Source organism: Capricornis sumatraensis, chromosome 20 (genome assembly GCF_032405125.1).
Source record: "Capricornis sumatraensis isolate serow.1 chromosome 20, serow.2, whole genome shotgun sequence".
Taxonomy (NCBI): Eukaryota; Metazoa; Chordata; class Mammalia; order Artiodactyla; family Bovidae; genus Capricornis; species Capricornis sumatraensis.
In genome coordinates, this window is record NC_091088.1 from 64,003,574 (window position 1) to 64,027,312 (window position 23,739).

A 23,739-nucleotide genomic window follows, 5' to 3' on the forward strand; every position below is an offset into this window, starting at 1 on the left:
GAATGAAAAACGAAAAGGAAAACTGTAGGATGGAGGCAGGATCACAGGCTCAGAGTTAGATGACTTCTATGAATGAGGCTAAATTTGAATGGAGATTTTTTTTTTACGTCCTGACATTCAGACCTCCACTAGCTTTCATTTGTTCTTAGGTCAAAAGCTTGACTCTTCGCTGTGGCTCCACAGCCCTCTGCCAAGCTCAGGGCCCTGTCAGTGTCTCCAGCCTCATCCTGGGAGTTGACCCGTTGCTCATGGTTCAGCCTGTCGCAGTCTCATTTACCTTTTCTCTGTTTCCAAATACCCAAAACATTTCTGTCTGACATTGTAGGTCCTTTTCTCACCTTCAGGTCACCGTGCCTCAGGCCCTTTGTCACCCTTCAAGTCTAGGCTCAGAGAGGTCTCCCCATCCCCTCCTAACAGTCTCTCTCCTGTTACCCAGGTTTATTGCCTGTGTATCAATTGCCATCAGCAGAAATCAGTGCCCTTCTTCATGGGTTATTTTGAGTCCTTCCTGGTTCACCTCTTTTTAGGGCTCATAGTGTTCATCTTCTTCCCAGCATGGCTGTAGTACCTGTTACTGGAAATGTCTGTAGATGACAGGACTATGGGTTGGGCTGAAGAATCCTCCGGGAAGATCAAGAGAACAGGGCAGGTATGAAGATATTTCCCATGTTCTGGACATTTCAGCTGTAACTGATTTTTACCCCCATGTGACTACTTAATTACTCAAAAGATGAGCCAAGAAATATAGGAAGTCCTGAAAAGCCCTACAGAACTGGGGTGCTCAAGTAGTAGGCTAAGATGTCCCCATGTTTCGTCGGCTGGGTTTCATCCTCTGCAGCCCCCAGATCTAAGCTCTGTCCAACCAGGACCAGTCACCATCGTGGACAGCAGCTTTGCCATCTAGGAGTTCATGTGCTCAGTGTCAGCATTGTGATTTCAGTGCGCTGAGGATGAGCAAAAATCCAAAACCTAATGGGGCAGGAAGGAGACGCTGCCCCCTACACCCCCCAAGAGCTAGAATATCTTCCAAGTAGGTGTGGGTGGAGAAAACAGGAGACAGTGAGACCTGGAGACCCTTGCTTTGAGACTTCCTGATCTCAAATGCCTTTGTACGTGGACTCTATAATGTCCCCAGGTGGTGGCAGACTTTCGCAGGAGGGCCAGTCTCTTAATTTTCATACTGCATTGTGCAGTGTCCTTTGGGTGGTAGCTCGTGGGCACTCCTCTTGTGACCCCCTTTGCCAGGAAACCCCTGTGTGCTTTAGTCTTGCTTAGTCCAGTCATCAGGGAGGAGAGGTAGACAAATGGGGAAAGCGGAGGGAGCCTGGTGGGGTCTGCAGGAGGGTTGTGGCAGTACTTGGGGGCATCAAGGTGAGCCCAGTGAATGGAGTGTGCACCCATCCCAAGTGTAGTTGCAGGGACAAGGGTTGTGTGGATCTGTTAGAAGAGAATGTCTCCGTTCAAGGTGGAGCACCTGGAAGCAGGTTTGTTGGAGAGTCCGCATGGAGTGGTTTGAGGTTCTACTGCCTGAGCTCGTGTTCCCCAGGACAGCAGTGCTGAGGCTGACATGTGCCTGCACAAGTTTGATTTGACAACTCGTGACCACACGTGAGCAGCAATGAAAGACGTGGAATTCAGCCGAGAGAAGTCTTTTCCACTGTTAGAACTGTGGCCGGGGATGAGCCCTCAGGCACCTGTGGGTGCAGGAAGATGGGAGCCTTGGGCTTGAGGGGCTGGTTCTAGCAGGTGCCCCCAGCATCCACTCCACTCCCTGGCTTTTGTTGGCTCTTTTAGCAGGCAGGCACCATAGCGTAACAGGGAAAATCTCAGGTCATTTTTTGCATTAACTTTGGTATCATTATGTACTTGGGGTTGCCAGTGCAGAAAGGTTCATGTACATTTGGGACGATGCCAGGGAAATCTGGAGTGTTTTCCTTGGAAGATGCCGAGTTCTCAGTGGGCCATGTGCATCATTGGAATTATCCCTCTTTTTCATAGTCTTTGGAGATTTCGAAGTTTGACCTGGGTCACTCAGTGTAAATGAAAATATGGTGTCTTGTGTCTGTGGATCCTTGGGTGTCCTCTTTTGTATTTTGCCTCATGCGTGAGCTATCAGGGCTTGGAATGCTTTGCGTTTGTATGAGAGGGTTAGAGGCTCAACATGGGCTCTGTGGACACTGTGTTGGACACCATGAAAGTTTGTAAGTTTGTTTGAGTCCCACTGGGAAAATAGGAGTACTAAGGTTAAGATCACAGAATGCTTGTTACAAGGTGGCCCTACACGGTAGGGATCTCTGGGCCCAACCTGAGAAGAGTCATAAAGTCCTGTGACGTAAGGGAGGATGGCTCCAAAAAATCAGAGGGCAGCAATGCCACAGTGATCTGCGGCCTGGAGGCTTGTCCTCTAGAAGATGCAGCTGCAACTGTCTTGCTGCCAGTCTGGGTTATGTGTTATCCACTCCTATCCCTCCCAAAATAATCACACACACAGGCACAGTACAGAAAACACGGAATCTTAACTACACTGTTGTTGGTAATGTAAATGGTATTGCTATGTTGGAAAATAAAATAGAAGTTCCTTCACAAATCAATATAGAACAGGCCTACAGTCTGTCAAACCCATTTCTGACAGATATCCAAAGGAAGAGCAATCAGTTTTTCAGGGATATGTCCACATTCCCCTGAGTGTGACTGGATTTGCAGTAGCCAAGGCATAGACACAGCCCAGATGTCTCTTGACAAAAGAATAGGTTACAAAAGTGTGGTATAGAAATATTTATTATATACTTATATTTATGAACGATTTTTTTCTCTGTATATAAATATAAAAAAATCAAGTATCCTGCATTTATGCCAGAATGAATGAACCTAGAGAACATTATGCCAAGTGAAATAAGCCTGGCAAAGGAGGACAGACCCTATTGTCAAACTCACAGAGCCATCGAGTAATAAGGCTGTTACCAGGAGCTGGGTAGAGGGGAAATGAGGCACTGGTAGTCAAAGAGTAGAGATTTTCCATTGTAAAATAAGTAAGTTCTGGGGATCTGAGGTACTGCCTGCTGCTGGTAGCGTTTCTATATCCTTGATATTCACCCAGAGAAAAATAATACAGAGTAGTCATAGGTGGATGTGTAACTTACTCCACTATAATGATTATTCAGTGTATGAGTCTATCACATGATCACTTTGTGCACAGTACATTTATACCATTTTTGTTAGTTACACCTTAGTAAGGCTGGGAAAGAAAAAGAGAGTTGGGGGGTGCTTTTCTCTGAATGGTGCTCAGTCCAGGCTTCACGTTTCATTGATGACATGTTTTGCATACAGATGTGGCGGAATCCAGCTCCAGCAGCCAGGAAGTCAGCCTGAAGAGATGAGCGGTGTCCGCGGAGAATGATGCAGCCTCTGACTCAAGGTACAGGACTGCATGTTTATTTCAAGCTTCAGGTTCTCCTTTATACTTTGACAAAAGCATTAGGTCAGAGGTTTGGCATTTTCAGTTTCGCCTCACCCAGATTTATTGTCTCCATAAAACATTGTTGCCCTTCAAACAGAGTTTCTGCTTCAGCGATTCTCTCAGAATCCTGTTTACTTTAACTTTTGATTACATTGTAACTCATGCTTATGTCTGGGCTTCATACCACATTACTCAGTTTATTTCTTATCTTTCTAAATCCTGTTTGCCCCTAGCATCCTAAGCTCACTACGTCCTAAAAAGGCTTCTAGCTATTAATATCTCTGAAATTCCTAATCTGTATAAGCTATAGTAAAACACGCTAGCACTACCACATTGCTTAAATTTTTAGCTTCTAACTATTCTTCAGTTCATTTCAGTTCAGTCTCTCAACTGGAATTCCATCATCTCCACTAGCTTTGTTCGTAGTAATCCTTTCTAAGGCCCACTTGACTTCACATTCCAGGATGTCTGGCTCTAGATGAGTGATCATACCATCGTGATTATCCGGGTCGTGAAGATCTTTTTTGTACAGTTCTTCTGTGTATTCTTGCCACCTCTTCTTAATATCTTCTGCTTCTGTTAGGTCCAGACCATTTCTGTCCTTTCTCGAGCCCATCTTTGCATGAAATGTTCCCTTGGTATCTCTGATTTTCTTGAAGAGCTCTCTAGTCTTTCCCATTCTGTTGTTTTCCTCTATTTCTTTGCATTGATCACTGAAGAAGGCTTTCTTATCTCTTCTTGCTATTCTTTGAAACTCTGCATTCAGATGCTTATATCTTTCTTTTTCTCCTTTGCTTTTTGCTTCTCTTCTTTTCACAGCTATTTGTAAGACCTCCCCAGACAGCCATTTTGGTTTTTTGCATTTCTTTTCCATGGGGATGGTCTTGATCCCTGTCTCCTGTACAATGTTATGAATCTCATCCTGTAGTTCATCACTCTATCTATCAGATCTAGGCCCTTAAATCTATTACTCACTTCCACTGTATAATCATAAGGGATTTGATTTAGGTCATACCTGAATGGTCTAGTGGTTTTCCCTACTTTCTTCAATTTAATTCTGAATTTGGTAATAAGGAGTTCATGATCTGAGCCACAGTCAGCTCCCAGTCTTGTTTTTGTTGACTGTATGGAGCTTCTCCATCTTTGGCTGCAAAGAATAGAATCAATGTGATTTCGGTGTTGACCATCTGGTGATGTCCATGTGTAGAGTCTTCTCTTGTGGTGTTGGAAGAGGGTGTTTGCTAGGACCAGTGCATTGTCTTGGCAAAACTCTGTTAGTCTTTGCCCTGCTTCATTCCCCATTCCAAGGCCAAATTTGCCTGTTACTCCAGGTGTTTCTTGACTTCCTGCTTTTGCATTCCAGTTCCCTATAATGAAGAGGACATCTTTTTTGGGTGTTAGTTCTAAAAGGTCTTGTAAGTCTTCATAGAACCGTTCAACTTCAGCTTCTTCAGCATTACTGGTTGGGGCATAGACTTGGATTACTGTGATATTGAATGGTTTGCCTTGGAAACGAACAGAGATCATTCTGTGGTTTTTGAGATTGCATCCAAGTACTGCATTTCAGACTCTCTTGTTGATCATGATGGCCACTCCATTTCTTAATTATTCCTAAACCCTAAATTCAGTAAACTTCCTTTGCCATTAGCATTTCCTTCACAAATATGTCTTAGATGACAATCCTTCCCATGGCGTCTAGCTGCAGCCTACATGATCATCCTGGAATACTCTTTGTAAAGATCCTTGATCAAATGTCAGTGATTAACTTTATGGATTAATCTCTGAGCACAACTGCAGGAGGCTTTGTGCCTTCTCACGCTCCTCTCAAGGACTATAAGCACCTTAACATTCTTTTCAGTCAACTCACCTGAGGAAAGGAAATAACAAGTCAGAATCACAAGACCTAACTCCTACATTCCAGCTCCGTGCTTGCGGGATAAGGAGAGGGGGTTGGGGCCGTGCCTCCATTTTGTCAGTAATGCCTAACATGGCTCCTGACACACATGTTTTGTACCCTGTGACCAGAGATTCCCCTTCAGGTAGTTTGTGTTGGTCCACAGCTCGAGAATGTTTATGATGGCCCAGTTGATTCCAGTTTGGATCCCTCACTGAGCATCAGAACTCTTGAGTCCTCCCAGTCCTGAGGGCTGAGATCTTGGCCGAGGAGGGGGTGCTCCGTTCTGAGTGGGGATGGATCAGGGCCTGCTGTGTGACCTGAAGGAGATTGCCTGGTCAGTGGTGGTGCCTCCTGCTGCTGTGTACATGAGGCGTCAGCAGGAGGGGAGTGTGATCCGAGAGAATGTGTGGGAAAGTCCCATGTTGATCTCTCTGCGGGAGTTGACTGTCCTGAGTCCCTCCTGAGACAATTCCACAGGGAACTGTCTGTTCCACATTGTGAGGGTTTCCCTGTGTGTGTGGTTGGGGCTCATTTAGGGGATGTGTTGACTCTAAGCATTAAACAGCATGTTTCCAACTTTGATGATAGACCTCTGAAAACTCATGTTGCCTGAGGAAGCCCTGAAGTTAAGGAAGAGGAAAGAAAAGGAGTCAGGCATGGCTGTTTCTCAGGTAAGGTCATATTTAGTCTGTCCTTCCTGAAATGCCCTTCTCTGGACTCACTAATCATGTCTGACTCTGGAGTGTCCTGTGTGACTCCTGTACATGCACACTCACCCGAGGCCTTCCTTCAGGCCCTGTCGTCTCCACTTAGATCCCATCTCCCCATGACCCGGTGACCACGCCCTTGTGAGGAGGCTCCCCTGGGCACTGTCCTGGGCAGGGCTTCTCACCCACGGGTTGAATATGGGGTCTCAGTGCTGTTGGGCAGCAGGGATTGCTTAGGGCCTATCTGGATGCACTGTCTGCTCTGTCAACCAGGGCAAGGAAACTGTCCATGGAAGTCAGGTGTTAGTATGCACAATAGCTGGTTAAATCTGGGAAACAGATCAATTGAGCCTGTCCTTTCCCTTTTGTGTATCTTGACATTCTTGTGAATATACGTTACATACACACACAGAATTATTTCTGAGTACTGTGTTCTGTTCAGTTGGTTTATTTGTCTGTTTTTATACCAGTACCACATCACCTTGATTACCTTGTAATAGGTATTGAAATAGAAAGACCTCCATCTTCCTTCTCCAAGAGTTTTGCTGTTTGCTCTTTGAATAGTTCTGTGACTTTCACCATGTTTTATTCTGCTTCTACGAAGATTGTCATGGCAGTTTTGATAATGAGTTAATTGGTTGATTGACCCTTTGTGTGGTTATTAAAAAATCTTTTTGATATTACATGTGTCTTTTGTAATCTCTATGATTTTTACTGATGAAACTTTGTCATGTGGGAAAGAAGATACATTTACTTCTTTTTCAATTTGGGGACCTCTGATTTCCTTTTCTCATCTAATTGCTCTAAGGGTTTCAGTGCTTTGTTGAAGTGTAGTGCAGAGTGTGCGTCCTTGCCTTCTTCTTAACCTCAGAGGAAAAGCTTTCATTCTTTCCCCATTGCTGTGCTCTTTTCATAATGGCATTTATTATGTTGATGTTGGTATATTTTATTGTTTGTAGTTTGTTGAGTGTTCCATCTTGAAAGGTTGTCAAATTGTTGTCGAATGTTTTTTTCCTGCATCAAGATGATCCTGTTTTTTTTCTCCTTTAATCTGTTAATGTAGTGTGTCATATTAATTGATTTTTGTATGTTGACTTCTCCTTGCCTTATATGAATAAAATCCACTTGGTTATGGTGTCAGATCTTTTTATTTATTTATTTAAATTATTTTAATTGAAGGTAAATGGCTTTACAGAACTTGTTGTTTTCTGCCAAATACCAACATGAATCAGCCATAGGTATACATATGTCCCCTCCCTCCCATCTTCCTCCCTATCCCACCCCTGTAGGTTGTTAGAGAGCCCCTCTTTGAGTTCCCTGAGTCATTCAGCAAATTCGCATTGGCTCTCTACCTTAACATATGGCAATGTAAGTTTCCATGTTACTCTCTCCATACATCTCACCCTTTCCTTCCTTCCCTCCCCCCTCCATCTGTTCTCTGTGTCTATTTCTTCAGATCTTTTTAATATGTGTTGAAGTTGGTTTGCAAGTATTTTAATTTTGCATCAGTATTCATCAGGGGTATTGGTTTCTAGTTTTCCTTTCTTGTGTCTTTGGGAAATCATCAAACTATTAGAATCATGCTTGCTCCATAGAATTAGCAGGATTAGTGGTAATTCTTTTCTAAATGTTTGGTAGAATTTGGTCCTGTATTTTTCTTAGAGGTTTCTGACTACTTTTTAAATCTCTCTAGTTATAATGGGCTTCCCTGATGGCTCAAATCATAAAGAATCTGCCTGCATTGTGGGAGACCCAGGTTCTTTCCCTGGGTCGGAAGATTTCCTGGAGAAAGGAATGGCTGTCTGGTCCAGTATTCTTGTCTGGAGAAATTCCATGGACAGAGGAGCCTTGTGGGCTACAGTGCATGAGGTCACAAAGAGTCAGACACGACTGAGTGGCTAACACTTTGACTTTCAACACTTCTCAACTTTTTTCTTAATAAGTAAAATAGTTTGTATGTTTCTTAGAATCTGCCAGTATCTTCTATATACTGTCACTTATAGGCATTATTGGTCATAGTACTTCCTTATCTTTAGAAACTTTCTTTGACATGAGTTGTAGTCACTCCAGTTTCATATCTGTTTTTAATTATCTGGATCATTTTTTCTCTTGTCCTTAGTCTAGGTGGGGGTTTTCCTATACAGTTTTTTCAAAACATCAACTCTTGGTTTGTTGATTTTTATATTTTTCTACTTTCTATTGTATCTCTGGTTTAATCTTTCTTGTTTACATGTTTCCTTCTGCTAAACTTGAGTTTAGTTTGTTTTCAGTTTTCTGCTTCCTAGAGGTCTAAAAATAGATTCCAGATTTAAGATCTTTTTTTTTTTTTTGTACTGTAAGCATTTAACCTTGCAGGCTTTCCTTTTAGTACAGTAGTCTTTGTGTGTTATAAATTTTGTAATGTTGTCTTTTCCTTTTGATCCATGTATTTAAAAATTTCCATGTGATTTTTTTCTTAGACCCATTTGTGGTGTAAGAGTGAGTTTTTTAATGTCCACATTTGAGGAATTTTCTTTTTTTCTTGTGTTTATTTCGTTGTTGTTGGGAAGATACTTTTATGGTACCAGTCTCTTGAAACGGTTAATTTTGGCCTAACATATGTTCTCTCATAGAGAATGGTTTATTTGTCCTTGAGATACATGTGTTTTATGCTTTTGTTGGGCCGTGCGATCTGTACATGCCTGTTCAATGTTTGCTTCATTTTTCTGAAATATCTAATGTTCAGTTCAGTTCAGTTCAGTTTCTCAGTCGTGTCCGACTCTTTGTGACCCCATGAATCGCAGAATGCCAGGCCTCCCTGTTCATCCATCTCCCAGAGTTCACTCAGACTCACGTCCATCGAGTCCGTGATGCCATCCAGCCATCTCATCCTCGGTCACCCTCTTCTCCTCCTGCCCCCAATCCCTCCCAGCATCAGAGTCTTTTCCAATGATTCAGCTCTTCTCATGAGGTGGCTAAAGTACTGGAGTTTCAGCTTTAGCATCATTCCTTCCGAAGAAATCCCTGGGTTGATCTCCTTCAGAATGGACTGGTTGGATCTCCTTGCAGTCCAAGAGACTCTCAAGAGTCTTCTCCAACACCACAGTTCAAAAGCATCAATTCTTTGGCACTCAGCCTTCTTCACAGTCCAACTCTCACATCCATACATGACCACTGGGAAAACCATAGCCTTGACTAGATGGACCTTAGTCAGCAAAGTAATGTTTCTGCTTTTGAATATACTTAGATGTGTATATATTTTTACTTGTTACAGCTTTTTGGTAAATTGATCGTTTTATCATTATACAATATTTATCTCATTGCACTTTTTTTCTTCAGTTTATTTTGTCTGATATAACAGTCTCCCCTACTCTGTTTAGGATGGACTGTCTTTTTCCATCCTTTCACCTTTCACCTTTCCATGTCCTTAGGTTTGTGATTACTACCTGTTTCAACTCTCTGACAAACTCTGTGTCTGTTGCCCTGTGTTTTACCTCCTCTTACTTCTTCTAGTGGCCCCTCCCCCTGTGCATCCTATGGTGGTGAAAGACAGGCACCCTGGACAGCTCCTTTCATGCCACTGTAATTTCAGAAGGAATGTATTGAATGTTTCCTTCCTATCATGATGTTTCTTCAGATAGTCTTGCTTAATAACTATATCTTTTTCCATATTCTTTTCTGACATGATATTTAATTCTCCAAGAAGTTTTTTTACTTTGCTGTTGTGATAATTCTTTTTTGTCATAATCTAATGACTCTTCTAATTTCAGATCTGTTTTATTAGTGGAAAACAAAGCAAAGAAAGTCTTTGGCTACTGTTAATGCCTTGCTGTGTAAATTTAAATGCGTAAAATTTTATCTTTGTATATGGTAATGTTATTATGAATTGAGTTCAAGTATTTTTTTTTTAAATATTTTTGCCAGTTTTCTTTTGGTAGCTTAGTATAGAATCCTGTTGACAAACTCAGCTGAGTACAAAGGATACATATTTATCGTCTGAAAAATGCTGAAATACATGTGAATAAAAGGGTGATATAAAATTGTCCAAAAATTCTGTCAAAAGACAAATCCTCTCATTTCAGTTAATTTTTTATAGATAAGTATGCATGCATGTGCAAGTCTGTGGTTTAGATAGAAGAAATCATGATTTTAAGAGTACATATCACCTTTTTTTTTCAGTTGAAATTAGGTTATCAGTATAATCTGTGGCCTTGAAATTTTCTAAACAATCCTGTTAGTGTTTTAAGTAGTAAATTACTAAGAGTTGTGTTTCTGTATCCATGTCTATAATGACCTTTCATGCCATTCCACATTGTTCACCTTGGACCTTTTTTTTTTTTATATTAATACAATATTTATTTGTTTTCCTTCTGTCAAACCCTGAGCCCACCACTTTCCCCAGGCTGCCTGGGGAATTCCAGGAAAGGGAACATACAGGGCAGACACAGGAGAAAGAACTATGGGAGGTGGAAACAGCTCCTTCATATCGTGAAGAAGACGAGCTAGACAACCATCAGGCAAAAGAGCCCCATGGCCTTTGAGAGGGCCAAGCCCGTGGTGTAGAAGAGCTACTGTTTCAGAGAAGGGTTCCTGGCATAATAGTGAAGCTTCTGAACACAGTCCCACTTCCAGCCCCGTAGCCAGCCACCCCTGCTGTGGCAACTCCAGCTCCAGGGAACTTGGCTGCTGTGTCAAAGTCCTTTGAAATGGCACTGGTTTGGAAGCTGTGGCTAGGAATAAGTGAGATGGTCTGGGGACCTGGGGCTGCCAAGCTGTTGCAGCTCTCATGGGTCAGTGTCTCCAGTCCTTCACCACCACTGTGGACAGTGATCACTCAACAAGGGGGAGGTTCTCCCAACAGGGAGGGGGTAGAGACTACTTTGGCACAGGTGTCCATTTTCAAGGGATGAAGGCCCGAGGCCTGAGAGCTGCTCCCCCTGCAGAGAAGACACAGGGGCAGGGAAGAGGCTCACCTTGGACTTCTTTCAAGTTTTCTTTAGGAGCCCTCTGTCAAAGGACTTGTAATGTTCTCTGTATTACTTCACTGTTAGATGCTTAAGCTTCAGTTACTGAGCCCAAGCTTCTGAGTTCAGGTGCTTCATGTAACATTTCTTACCTTCTTGATCTGATTCAAGTTTCTCAGATTGTCTGTGACACAGGTTTTCTTCTCTAAGGTGGGAACAGATGGTTTTTTAATGAGCTATTATATTGATGACAGGTTCTTGCCTGTAAAGTACTTATTTAATGTTTAGAGTAATGCTACAGTAATTTAGAGCAACAGGAAGCCTTCAGACACTTTTGGTCCTTGCTGCTGTTACCAACATCATACCTGAAAATTTAGACCTTTCCATTAAAAGTGCCGTGGACTTTGTCATCTCTGAAGACACCACTCATCCTGTACCTCATCGAGATAATGAATTGCACTCACTGGCTAGAACATAATATCTGACACTTTTGTATAGCCAAAACAGTGTTGAGCTTTATTTTTATATATTTCATGGATTTTGAACAATGATGAAAAATCCATATTAATTGGAGGATCTCATAAGGTCTTAGGAAAAACCATAAGAAATTAAAATTAGAGATGCATAATTTCTCCAGATACCCCTGCATGGATCTGTTAGAACACATACTTCAACCAAGTCAATCCTTGCCCCTTACCGCCCTTTCTCTTTTGCATGAAAATGAGAACTTTTCATGGCCCTTTTGGTGACATGTGGTTTCATTTCAGGAACAACTGACCTCTGAGGATGTGGCCATCGAATTCACTCCGGAGGAGTGGGAATTCCTGGACCCTGCTCAGAAGGCCTTGTACAGGGACGTGATGCTGGAGACCTATAGGAACCTTCTGTCTGTGGGTGAGGATGACTTCCTTCCAGAGCTGCCCTAGGGTATCTGCATTTTTCCTGTGTGCCGCTTGGGAGGACCTGATGTCTTTCATCTGAGAGTTCTGGTGACTGGGGCATGACACAGGTTCACAAGGTTAAACTGACCCTCTTCAGATGCTTTGTCTATTTCATGTCATATCTGAGTTGTCGCAGAGCTTAATTATCTACAAAGCTCAGTAGGAAAAGTTTAAAAAAAAAAAAACCCAATTTCCTATTTTCTGCTTTTTGACTTTTGGCTCAGTGTTAAAAAATCCACAGCACTTTAGATTTCTTTCTTCTGATAACACTGAATATCTACTTGTTTGTTTTTGCTTGCTTCTTTACTTTTTTTTTGGCTCCACCATTCTGCATGTGGGATCTTAGTTCCCTGACTAAGGATCAAACCTGCACCCCCTGCATTGGAAATGCAGAGTCTTAACCACTGGATCACCAGGGAAGTCCCAGAATTTCTGTGTCTGATCTGAATATTATCTCCACATTGGAGCCTGAGAAAAAGCTCTGGACAGTGGGGAGTGATGTAAAAGTAACCAAAACTACAACATATAAAGAAAAACGAGTATCTCTAAAGGGCTGTTTTTTTGTGTTTAGGAGTGGGACAAGTTGGTCGATTGGATCCTCTGTGGTGGTTACTTAGGAAAATGTAAGAGTGGGTAGAGAGATCGTCTTTTTGATCCTAGATCCTACGAGGGGAGCATATGTGAATCTTGCAGGCTCTTAGCTTGCCATCTGTAGGTCAAGTGCATGATCCCATCTCAAGATGCTGTAATGTCTGACCTTCATGTTGTATTACTTTTACTCTTGTGCTGCTCTACCCATTCTGGGAATGTCAACTGTTCCTGATGTTCCATTCTCCTTCAGTTCAGTTCAGTAGCTCAGTCGTGTCCAACTCTCTTCGACCCCATGAACCGCAGCACTTTGTATCATTTTACCTCTTCAATTTCTTTGAAATATATTCCTGAGGGTCTGAAATTTTATCTGGTTTCCTTGCTGTGATAATCCACCCATGTTTAATTGGCAGCCTCTGGTGAGTCTCTGTGGAGTGGATTTAGTAGGTAACAGAAAACTGTGACGGAGACAGTATTCCTAATGTTATTTTCTTGCTCTGTACAAGTCAGCACTTGAAGCTATCCAGTAGAGTGGTCAGTATGTTCTAGGATGATGAGAGAGAAAGTATCACGAGAGCCTGATACGTCTTTCCAGGTTATTTTCTGGCTTTGGAAACTCTGTCAAGGGCACCATGACAGTGTTGTTGATGTGTATCAAGGACCATATATTTTAGCCTCTGTAAATGGTATGGGAATTTATCCCAGGACAGCTTTGTCCAAGTTCACATTCTCATATCTATGAGGTTGCTGCCATGTTTTGGTTGGTATAAATAGTGCTGCTAAAAACATTGGGGTGCATGTATCATTTTGAGTTAGTTTTCATCCTTTCTGGATATATGCCCAGGATTGGAATTGCTGGTTCATGTGATAGCTCTATTTTTAGTTCTTTATGGAACCTCTATGCTATTCTCCAAAGTGGCAGTACCAATTTATGTTCCTTCCAACAGGGTAGGAGGGTTCTCTTTTCTCCATACCCTCTCAAGCATTTATTGTTTGTAGACTTTTTGATGGTGGTCATTCTGACCAGTGTGAGGTGATACATTTTCGTGGTTTTGATTTGCATTTCTCTCATAAGTAGAGATGTCAAACATCTTTTCAGGTGACTGTTGGCCATCTGTTTGTCTCCTTTGGAGAAGAATCTGTTTTGATCTTCTGCCCAGTTTTTGATTGGGTTGTTTGTTTGTTTTGATATTAAGCTGTATAAACTGTTTGTATATTTTGGAAATAAATCCATTATAGGTAGTATGATTTGCATATATAGTCTCCTAGTCCAAAAGTTGAATTTTTGTTCTTTTTTTTGGTTTCCTTTGCTTTGCAAAAAGGTTTTAAATTTAATTAGGTCTCATTTGTTTGATTTTGCTTTTATTACCATGACTCTAAGAGATAGATTCAAAAAAATTTCGCTGACATTTATGTCAGTGTTTTGGATTTGTTTTCCACTATGAATTTTATAGTATCTGATCTTGCATTTAAATGTTTAACACATTTTGAGTTTATTTTTGTGTATGGTGTTAGAGAATGTTCTAATTTCATTCTTTTTCATGTAACTATCCATTTATCCCAGCACTACTTATTAAAGAGACTTCTTCATTCTATATTCTTTCCTCTTTTGTTATAGAATAATTGACTCTAAGTAAATTAGTTTACTTCTGGGTTTTCTGTCCTGTTCTACTGAACTGTGTTTCTGTTTTGTGCCATCATCATACTACTTCCCTGGTGGCTCAGACGGTAAAGCCATGTGCCTACAATGCAGGAGACCCAGGTTCAGTCCCTGGGTCAGGAAGATCTGCTAGAGAAAGAAATGGCAACCCACTTAAGTATTTTTGCCTGGAAAATCCCATGGACAGAGGAACCTGGTAGTCTACAGTTGATGGGGTCACAAAGAGTTGGACATGACTGAGTGACTTCACTTTCACTTTGTTGACTGTCAGTTTGTAGTATAGTCTGAACTCAGGAAACATGATTCCTCCAGCTGTGTTCTTCTTTTTCAAGATCATTTTAGATATTAGAGTCTTTTTTATTTTGGTACAAATTAAGTTTTTCTTTGTTTTATGAAATATGTCATTGTTAATTTGATAAGGGTTGCACTGAATACGTAGATTGCCTTGGATAGTATGGTCATTGTGACAGTGTTACTTCTTTCAATCCAAGAACATGGTATATGTTTGTGCCATCTGTTTGTGTCATCTTTGGTATCAGTCATCAGCATCTTCTAGTTTCATGAGTAGAGTTCTTTTGACTTTTTAGGTAGGTTTATTCCTTAGAATTGTATTCTTTTCTCTGAGATGGTGAATGGGATTGTTTCATTAATTTCACTTTCTGATACATCATTATTAGTGTATAGAAATGCGGCAGTTTTCTATATATTTTGTATGCAGCAAGTTTACTCTGTTCATTGATGAGGTCTAGTAGTCATCTGGTGGCATCTTCGGGATTTTCTGTGTGTAGCATCATAGTGACAGTTTTACTTCTTTTTAATTATTTTTTACCTTGAATTCCTTTTATTTCTTTTTCTTTTCTGATTGTTGTGGCTAGGAGTTCCAAAAATATGTTGAATGAAAGTGGCAATAGTGAACATTCTTGTCTTATTCATGTTGTTAAGGGAGTGCTTTCAGTGTTTCCCTGTTGAGTATGATGTTAGCTGTGTGTTTGACATATACAGTCTTAATTATGTTGAGGTAGGGTCCATCTGTGCTGACTTTCTGAAGGGTTTTTATCATATATGGCACTTGAATTTTGTCAGAACCTTTTCTGCATCTATTGTGATCATATGGTTTTTAGTGTTCAACTGTTACTGTGGTGTATCATAGTGATTAACTTGTGGATATTGAGAAATCTTGCATCCCTGCAATAAATCCCACTTGATCATGGTATGATCCTTCAATGTCCTTTAATGTATTAGTAACTGTTTGAATCTGCTCTTTTGAACTCAGGGAAGGTCTAGGAGAATAAAGCCTTTTTCTACAAAAAAGAGTTGGATGCCTCAGAAAGGCTTTTGTAACTGGGAAGGTCTTCCAGAGTCAGTGTCAATCCCTTGTTTCCTTTGATACTCCTTGATCTTGAGATGACCATGTGTGAAAGAAGAAATGAAAGAAATGTCCAATGGAGAGGTTAATCATACTTGGCAGAGGAACCCAGGTTTAGATAGCTTTTTCCTGGATTTTCCTTCTGATTTCTGCTAATAAGATTCTTACACAACATCCTGGAATATTGTGTATGTTTTTCTTGAATATAAGTATTCCATTGTAACTTAGAAAATTCACAGTTGGATACATTACATTGTAAATTGTATAACAGATATTATCCTGCTTTCTCCATATATCACAGTCACTTTTAAAATCTCTCTTATTTCTGTCCTATACCCATAGTATAATGCCCATAAACCTACTGAACCAGTTCTTTTCTTTTAAGGTCAGTATGTTAGTGTGTGCTGTCAGTTATTTTCACAGAGACATGCAGTCACAAGCTGATATCTGACATAAACCTGTGTACCCTAAGCTCCATGCAGGCCCTTTCTTAGTCCTGACCAGTCCTCATATAGTACCTTGATATGGATGGAAACATTGTTCTTACCTATCACGTCCCTCCACCTTCTACATACTCTCACTGTAAAGATAATCTCTGATCATTTATTGCACATGTTTCTCAGGACATGACCTAAATCACTCTGTGCATCCATGATGACTCACAACCCATTTCAGGATGGGGTGGTTGAATAATATTTTAACAGACTACTTCTGTCTTGTATCTTCCTTGATATTTTCTTTCTAAGTTCCTTATATATATATATTTTAAAATATTTTCTAGTCTATTCATTCGGTGGGTGGTCATGCTTAGAAATAAGTTTTTTCAGTCGTCCCAGTAGGTTCAGATTCATATCCTGGTTCTCTTACCACTTTGTGGCCCAATTGGGTGTGTCTCCTACTCTGATTAGAGAAAAGCATGTTAGTGTGCTGTCAGTAGTACATGTTTTATAGTAAATATTCAAAATAGATTTGTTTAAAAAAGTTAATATCTATACTGTATCATGTTCTTTATGATACGACTGAGCGACTGAACAACAACAACATAGGTGGGGATTGCATTGTTTATTGGCTGTTAGAAAACCGATGAATATTTTACATCTTAATTTATGTGTCATTTACAGTCTTTTAGCATATATTCTGCAATACAGCTATCACATACTACTTGTTAACATTGTAAAATGCCTTTTCTTTTTGGGTACATAGTTCTACAGCAGATTTAAAAAGTATGTTGTTTCCAAAAAATTGTTTTAGTCATATTCTCCATTTTCTCATTTGTTTTCAATTGTAAACAACCAATTATGAAGAGTTAATTATTAATTGGGTAAGCTTGGTTTTGGATTATTTACTGTTACAAAATATAATATATTGTTTAGAATTTATTTATGTACTATAAGTTTGCAGAATACAGTGATAGTGTAATATTTTTCTTTTCAATTTGAGACAACTGTTGATTGATATGTTGCCGGGGACCAGCCCCTGTGGATCCAGAGTAATTCAAAGCGGGGATGGCGTGGCGAGAGAGATATATAGGTGTAGAGAGAGATAAGGAAAGATTTTGCAGTTAAGAGAACAGAGGAGAGAAAGAGGCTGTATTCCTTGGTTTACATAGAAAGCCAATAAAGCCTCAGTCAAGAGACTTTCACCATCTATGTAAGGCCACAAGCACCCGCTTGAATAGCAGAGGGTCCCCCGCCTTGGGCTCCCTCTCGTGTGGGTCTTTGAAGCCCAGAGAAATAAGTAGACACGATGAGCCTCTATGCTCCAGACGGGAGTCAGCCAGAAAATAGAGTAAGAAAGAAAAGAAGACATGGGGGAAGCCAGTCTTTCCAGGAACTGGTCCAAGAAACTGGTCCATTCTTTATTTTCCAGGAAAAGCTTTTATACTTTCAGTTGTACATAGATATCAGTGGATAATACAAAGTCATGCAGGGTCAGCAGCCCTGACCCTTACTGAGACCAGGCTTTCTCTCTGCATACTTAGCTGTATACACAGGTCTTAGGTGATTTACATCATCTTCTGGCCAGGAGGCCTATTAGCATTTTATGCCCCTTTTCTGTTAAGGATCCGTCAACCAGAAAACATTTGCCCTAACAGTGTTGTTCTTACTAAAGTCTGGTGCCACTCTCAGAAAGCACTAATTAAGGTTACATTCTTACATAGCAAGGACACAACAATTTATAACAAGGAAAGAGGAGTACAGTGATTTATAACAAAAAGAAAATTCATTAACTCAAAAGACTAGTATTGCTAACATCAAAACTACTATATTCTTTTTTCTACATCCCAATTACATTGATTAATATCCTCCAGGTGCCTAAAAGATAAAGGATATGGAGGCCTGGCGGCAGTCATTAACTCCACAATGAAAACCTACACTGACATAATTCTTAGCTCTTTAAAAAAGGCTCTGTATCTTTAAGATGTGTTAAGCTTCGTGCCTCTCGCGGTTGGGGGGCTGTAAACAATCACATGCATGGTTGTAAAGTCCGGACAGACCAGTCAGGTAAGTTAGTAAGCTATCAGAGGGGTTTAAGCCTAGACATTCTTTTTACGCCCAGGAGACTGATTGAGTGGAGCTCTAAGTTAATTCCTTTTAGGGGAAGGTGGTGGGGGACAGCCCCTGTTAATGTCAGAAGCGTAAGTGAAAAGCATAATGCAGTTCGGCAGGCAGACTCTGGTTTTGGGGAGTAGATACTTGAGAAAATCCAGCGAGGCTCCCTTAAGGCCGGACTCGCCTTTGCCTCTCGGACCCCTTAACCTCAAGACCTTTGCCACAGCAGAACTCCTCGTGCTGGCTCCCAGCAGTATGTTCCTATTGGTCCTGGTAGAAAAACACTTTGTTCTTGAGAGTTGGCATAAGATTGTCCAATGTGAGTGTGTTTGTCATATGGTTTTTAAAACTAGGCTACCGTAACATGAATTTATGTTATGCTTTCTTAAGTTATGGATTCTATTCCTTTAATGTTTCTAAACACTTAAGGTGATCATTGTGGTGTTCCATGACTTGCTGTAAGTATTACTTTTGGTGTAATATATATTCAACATGAAACATTTATTTTTAAATTATTGTGAGCAGGATACCTATGATTCTTTTCATCTTGTAGATATCTCTCCTACACATGTGATGAAGCATTTACAACCCACAGCGAACAGTGATAAACTAGAAACATTGCAAACATTGATGCTGGGAAGCCCTGAAAGCTGTGAAATCAAACATGTTCATCTTTGGGAAAGTCAGGAGAACATGTGTGACTTTGAGTGTCAGGGGAGAGATGACAAAAGAAATTACAAAGGGACACCTGTAAGCCTTAATGGAAATGTGCCTGATGGAAGAGATTCGTATGATAGAAAGGATGCAGGCATCAAGCCCTTTGGAAAGAGGTTTGGATTTAACTTTCAGGATAAACTGCAGATATTTCAAACTGGCGGAATAATTTCTGAATATAATGAAGCTAAGAGTTCTGTCAACAACAGTTTCTCATTTTCACCAGTTCAAAGAATTCCACCTTGTGTCCAAACCAGTGTTTCTAATATATATGGGAATGATTTTATGAATCCTTCAGGAATAACACAAGAAGTCAAAGCACACAGGGAAAAACCTTACAAATGTGATGAGTGTGGCAAGGCCTTTCGTGTAAAGTCAATCCTTTTAAATCATCAGACAGTTCATACTAGAGAGAAACCTTACAAATGTGATGAGCGTGGCAAGGCCTTTACTCACAGCTCACACCTCAGGAGATATAAGAAAATTCATACTGGAAAGAAATTATTTAAATGTGATATATGTGACAAAGTCTTCAGCCGAAATTCAAACCTTGCTGGTTATCAGAAGATTCATTATGGAGAGAAACCTTACAAATGTGATGAATGTGGCAAGGCCTCTTGTGTAAAGTCAACTGTTTTAAGCCATCAGACAGTTCATACTGGTGAGAAACCTTACCAATGTGATGAGTGTGGCAAGGCCTTTCGTGTAAAGTCAACCCTTTTAAGTCATCAGACTGTTCATACTGGAGAGAAACCTTACAAATGTGATGAGTGTGGCAAGGCCTTTCGTGTAAAGTCAAGCCTTTTAAGTCATCAGACAGTTCATACTGGAGAGAAACCGTACAAATGTGATGAGTGTGGCATGGCCTTTCGTGTAAAGTTAACACTTTTAAGTCATCAGACAGTTCATACTGGTGAGAAACCTTACAAATGTGATGAGTGTGGCAAGGCCTTTCGTGTAAAGTCAACCCTTTTAAGTCATCAGACAATTCATACTGGAGAGAAACCTTACAAATGTGATGACTGTGGCAAGGCCTTTCGTGTAAAGTCAACCCTTTTAATTCATCAGAGAATTCATAGTGGAGAGAAACCTTACAAATGTGATGAGTGTGGCATGGCCTTTCGTGTAAAGTCAAGCCTTTTAAGTCATCAGACAGTTCATACTGGAGAGAAACCTTACAAATGTGATGAGTGTGGCATGGCCTTTCATGTAAAGTTAACCCTATTAAGTCATCAGTCAGTTCATACTGGAGAGAAACCTTACAAATGTGACGAGTGTGGCAAGGCCTTTTGTCTAAAGTCAACCCTTTTAAGGCATCAGACAGTTCATACTGGAGAAAAACCTTACAAATGTGATGAGTGTTCCAAGGCCTTTCGTCTGAAGTCAAGCCTTTTAAGTCATCGGACAGTTCATACTGGTGAGAAACCTTACAAATGTGATGAGTGTGGCATGGCCTTTCGTGTAAAGTCAACTCTTTTAAGGCATCAGACAGTTCATACTGGAGAGAAACCTTACAAATGTGATGAGTGTGGCACGGCCTTTTGTGATAAGTCAACCCTTTTAAGGCATCAGACAGTTCATACTGGAGAGAAACCTTACAAATGTGATGAGTGTGGCATGGCCTTTCATGTAAAGTCAACCTTTTTAAGACATCAGACATTTCATACTGGAGAAAAACCTTACAAATGTGATGAGTGTGGCATGGCCTTTTGTGTAAAGTTAACGCTTTTAAGTCATCAGACAGTTCATAGTGGAGAGAAACCTTACAAATGTGATGCGTGTGGCAAAGCCTTTTGTGTAAAGTCAAGCCTTTTAAGTCATCAGATGGTTCATACTGGGGAGAAACCTTACAAATGTGATGCGTGTGGCAAGGCCTTTCGTCTAAAGTCAAGCCTTTTAAGTCATCAGACAATTCATACTGGAGAGAAACCTTACAAATGTGATGAGTGTGGCAAGGCCTTTCGTGTAAAGTCAAACCTTTTAAGTCATCAGACAGTTCATACTGGAGAGAAACCTTATAAATGTGATGAGTGTGGCAAGGCCTTTGCTGCCAGCTCATGCCTCAGGAGACATAAGAAAAGTCATACAGGAAAGAAATTATTTAAATGTGATATATGTGACAAAGTCTTCAGCCGAAATTCAACCCTTTTAAGTCATCAGACAGTTCATACTGGAGAAAAACCTTACAAATGTGATGACTGTGGCAAGGCCTTTGCTCACAGCTCATATCTCAGGAAACATAAGAAAAGTCATACAGGAAAGAAATTATTTAAATGTGATATATGTGACAAAGTCTTCAGCCGAAATTCAACCCTTTTAAGGAATCAGACAGTTCATACTAGAGAGAAACCTTGTGATGAGTGTGGCAAGGCCTTTACTGACAGCTCATACCTTAGGAGACCTAAGAAAATTCGTACAGGAAAGAAATTATTTAAATGTGATATATGTCACAAAGTCTTCGGCCGAAATTCAAGGCTTGCTCGACATCAGACAGTTCATACTGGAGAAAAACCTTACAAATGTGATGAGTGTGGCATGGCCTTTCGTCTAAAGTCAACCCTTTTAAGGCATCAGACAGTTCATACTGGTGAGAAACCTTATAAATGTGATAAGTGTGGGAAGGCCTTTCGTGAAAAGTCAACCCTTTTAAGTCATCAGACAGTTCATACTGGAGAGAAACCTTACAAATGTGATGAGTGTTGCAAGGCCTTTCGTCTAAAGTCAACCCTTTTAAGGCATCAGACAGTTCATACTGGAGAGAAACCTTACAAATGTGATGAGTGTGGCAAGGCCTTTCGTCTAAAGTCAACCCTTTTAAGGCATCAGACAGTTCATACTGGAGAGAAACCTTACAAATGTGAAGAGTGTGCCAAGGCCTTTCGTCTAAAGTCAACCCTTTTAAGGCATCATACAGTTCATACTGGTGAGAAGCCTTACAGATGTGATGAGTGTGGAAAAGTCTTCGGTCAAAAATCACATCTTCAGCTTCACTGGAGAATTCATACTGGAGAGAGCCCTTTCAGATGTAATGAGTGTGGCAAGTTCTTCAGTCAAAATGCGAACCTTAAAAAACATCAGAAAATACATATAGAGAAAGCTTTCAAATGTTTTGAGTGTGGAAAATCCTTTATTCAGGTCTCAGCACTCACTAAACATCAGAAAATCCATACATGAGAGAAACTCATGTGAATGTGGTATATGGTAGAAGTCTTCAAATGTCAAAGTTCAAAATTCACACCCTACTGTTGCTCAGAGAATACATCCTCCTGAGAAACCATACAAATATCGTGAGTGTGGCAAGATCTTAGGCTTCATGAGAAAATTCATACTGGATAGAAGCCTGATATATATGTATTTATTAGTCAGCTCTTTAGAACATGAATTCATTCTAGAAAGATTCCTCACCAATTTCACAAATGTTAATAAAAAAAAAGAAATCCCTATCCTCTCATCTCACCAGTAGCATCAGACTATTTATCCTGGAGAAAACACACAGCAATGTAATGTTTGTGGCAAGGATCTTACCCAAAAGTCACAAGATAGGAACATAGTGGAGCCATACTTCCCAGATTCAGTGGTTGTGGCGAATCCTTTACCTTTTTCACTATGTGTATTCTCTGATGACTTTAGTTCAGGTACTCAGCAACTGCAGTAAGTCCATATTTGAAGAGAAGCTATAGAGATCTTTTCGTGTAAAAGAAACCCGAATTCTACCTCAGCAAATATGATTCTTTGGGACAGTAGTCCACCATCTTTTTGGTCTCCTGGCTTTCTGAATAAAGTCACTATTCCTTGCCCAACAAGTAGTCTCTCAGTTTATTGGCCTGTTGTGTGGTGAGCTCTAAGAGCTTGGCTTTGGTAATACAGTGATCAAATGCATTTGCTACATGCATTTCACGATGGTCTCTGGGAAGAAATCAATGAGATGAAGGGACTGACTTCATTAGATACAATTCATTCACATCCATATTCCCTGGAAAAACACACAGCCTGAATTACAAAATGCAATAGTGAGTGTGAATTAGCAACAGGGAGGGGAGAAAATAACGTAAAACTAGGACATGACTCATGGTCAGTAGGATCAGGAAGCCCTTCCGTACATAGTCCAGCCTGTTATAAAACATAGTGTTCTACCAACTGACCCTGAACAGAGTAGGCAAGATGTTAAAAGGCCTGAACTTTGCATAGGAGGAGAGGGACAGTTACCAGGGACTGATGATGTGCTAGGAACAATGCATAGGAATAGTGTCATGTTCTCCATTGGATAGAAATAACTGTTGTATGCGTGATTAAAGAAGAGTTACTCTTATTTGTGGGTATTGAAGAGAGAGAGCTGTCATGGTCTTCGTAGACCAGGACCTGAGGAATGGAGTCAACGAGAAGAAGGAAGCAGGGGACCCAAGTCTCGAGTGAAACAGAGGTGCTTTATTTGCAAAAACGCATATTTATGTATCTTTATACAAGGCAGCTTTAGGCAGTAAAAAAATTGAGAAAAAACAAAGCGAAGCAAATAACAATCTTGAAAGGGCCAGAAAGCATTCCATATCCTGAGGAAGAGGGGCATAACTGAACAGATTACCTTCAAGTAAAAGGTCACTGAAGGGAGTCACTGAAGGGAATCCAAGCAGATGCTCTTTCTCATGACCTCAGTCCTGAGAACTGCGTGCAGCTCTGCTCCTTCCTGTGTTCCAGGAACTGATAAAGAATAGAGTCCTTGAGAATCGGCACACAAAAGAAGAAAATATCATGTTGGATCCTTTAAATTTGAATGTCCCCTGACAGTTCCCCCTGTTTACTTTTTCATAATTGGGGATGACTGTAGATACTTTTGTGAAAAAGGCCCTGAGCCAAGTGAGTTTGTTTAGTTTGAACAATTTTAGTTGAAAGGCATTGGTATGTTGCAGTTATCACCAG

General features: G+C 40.5%; 1 protein-coding gene across 1 annotated transcript in view; it reads left to right on the forward strand.

Moving 5' to 3' along the window:
- The window catches only part of LOC138096075 (zinc finger protein 665-like), a 33,040-nt gene extending 10,460 nt beyond the window's left edge, over positions 1-22,580 (forward strand). The window contains exons 3-6 of the mRNA XM_068992167.1: positions 3,328-3,415; positions 5,943-6,025; positions 11,772-11,898; positions 18,665-22,580. Coding sequence (XP_068848268.1) covers positions 5,957-6,025; positions 11,772-11,898; positions 18,665-21,999 — 3,531 coding nt within the window. The 5' untranslated portion in view covers positions 3,328-3,415; positions 5,943-5,956 and the 3' untranslated portion in view covers positions 22,000-22,580. The remainder of the gene's footprint in view (positions 1-3,327; positions 3,416-5,942; positions 6,026-11,771; positions 11,899-18,664) is intronic.
- Positions 22,581-23,739: the final 1,159 nt, after the last annotated feature.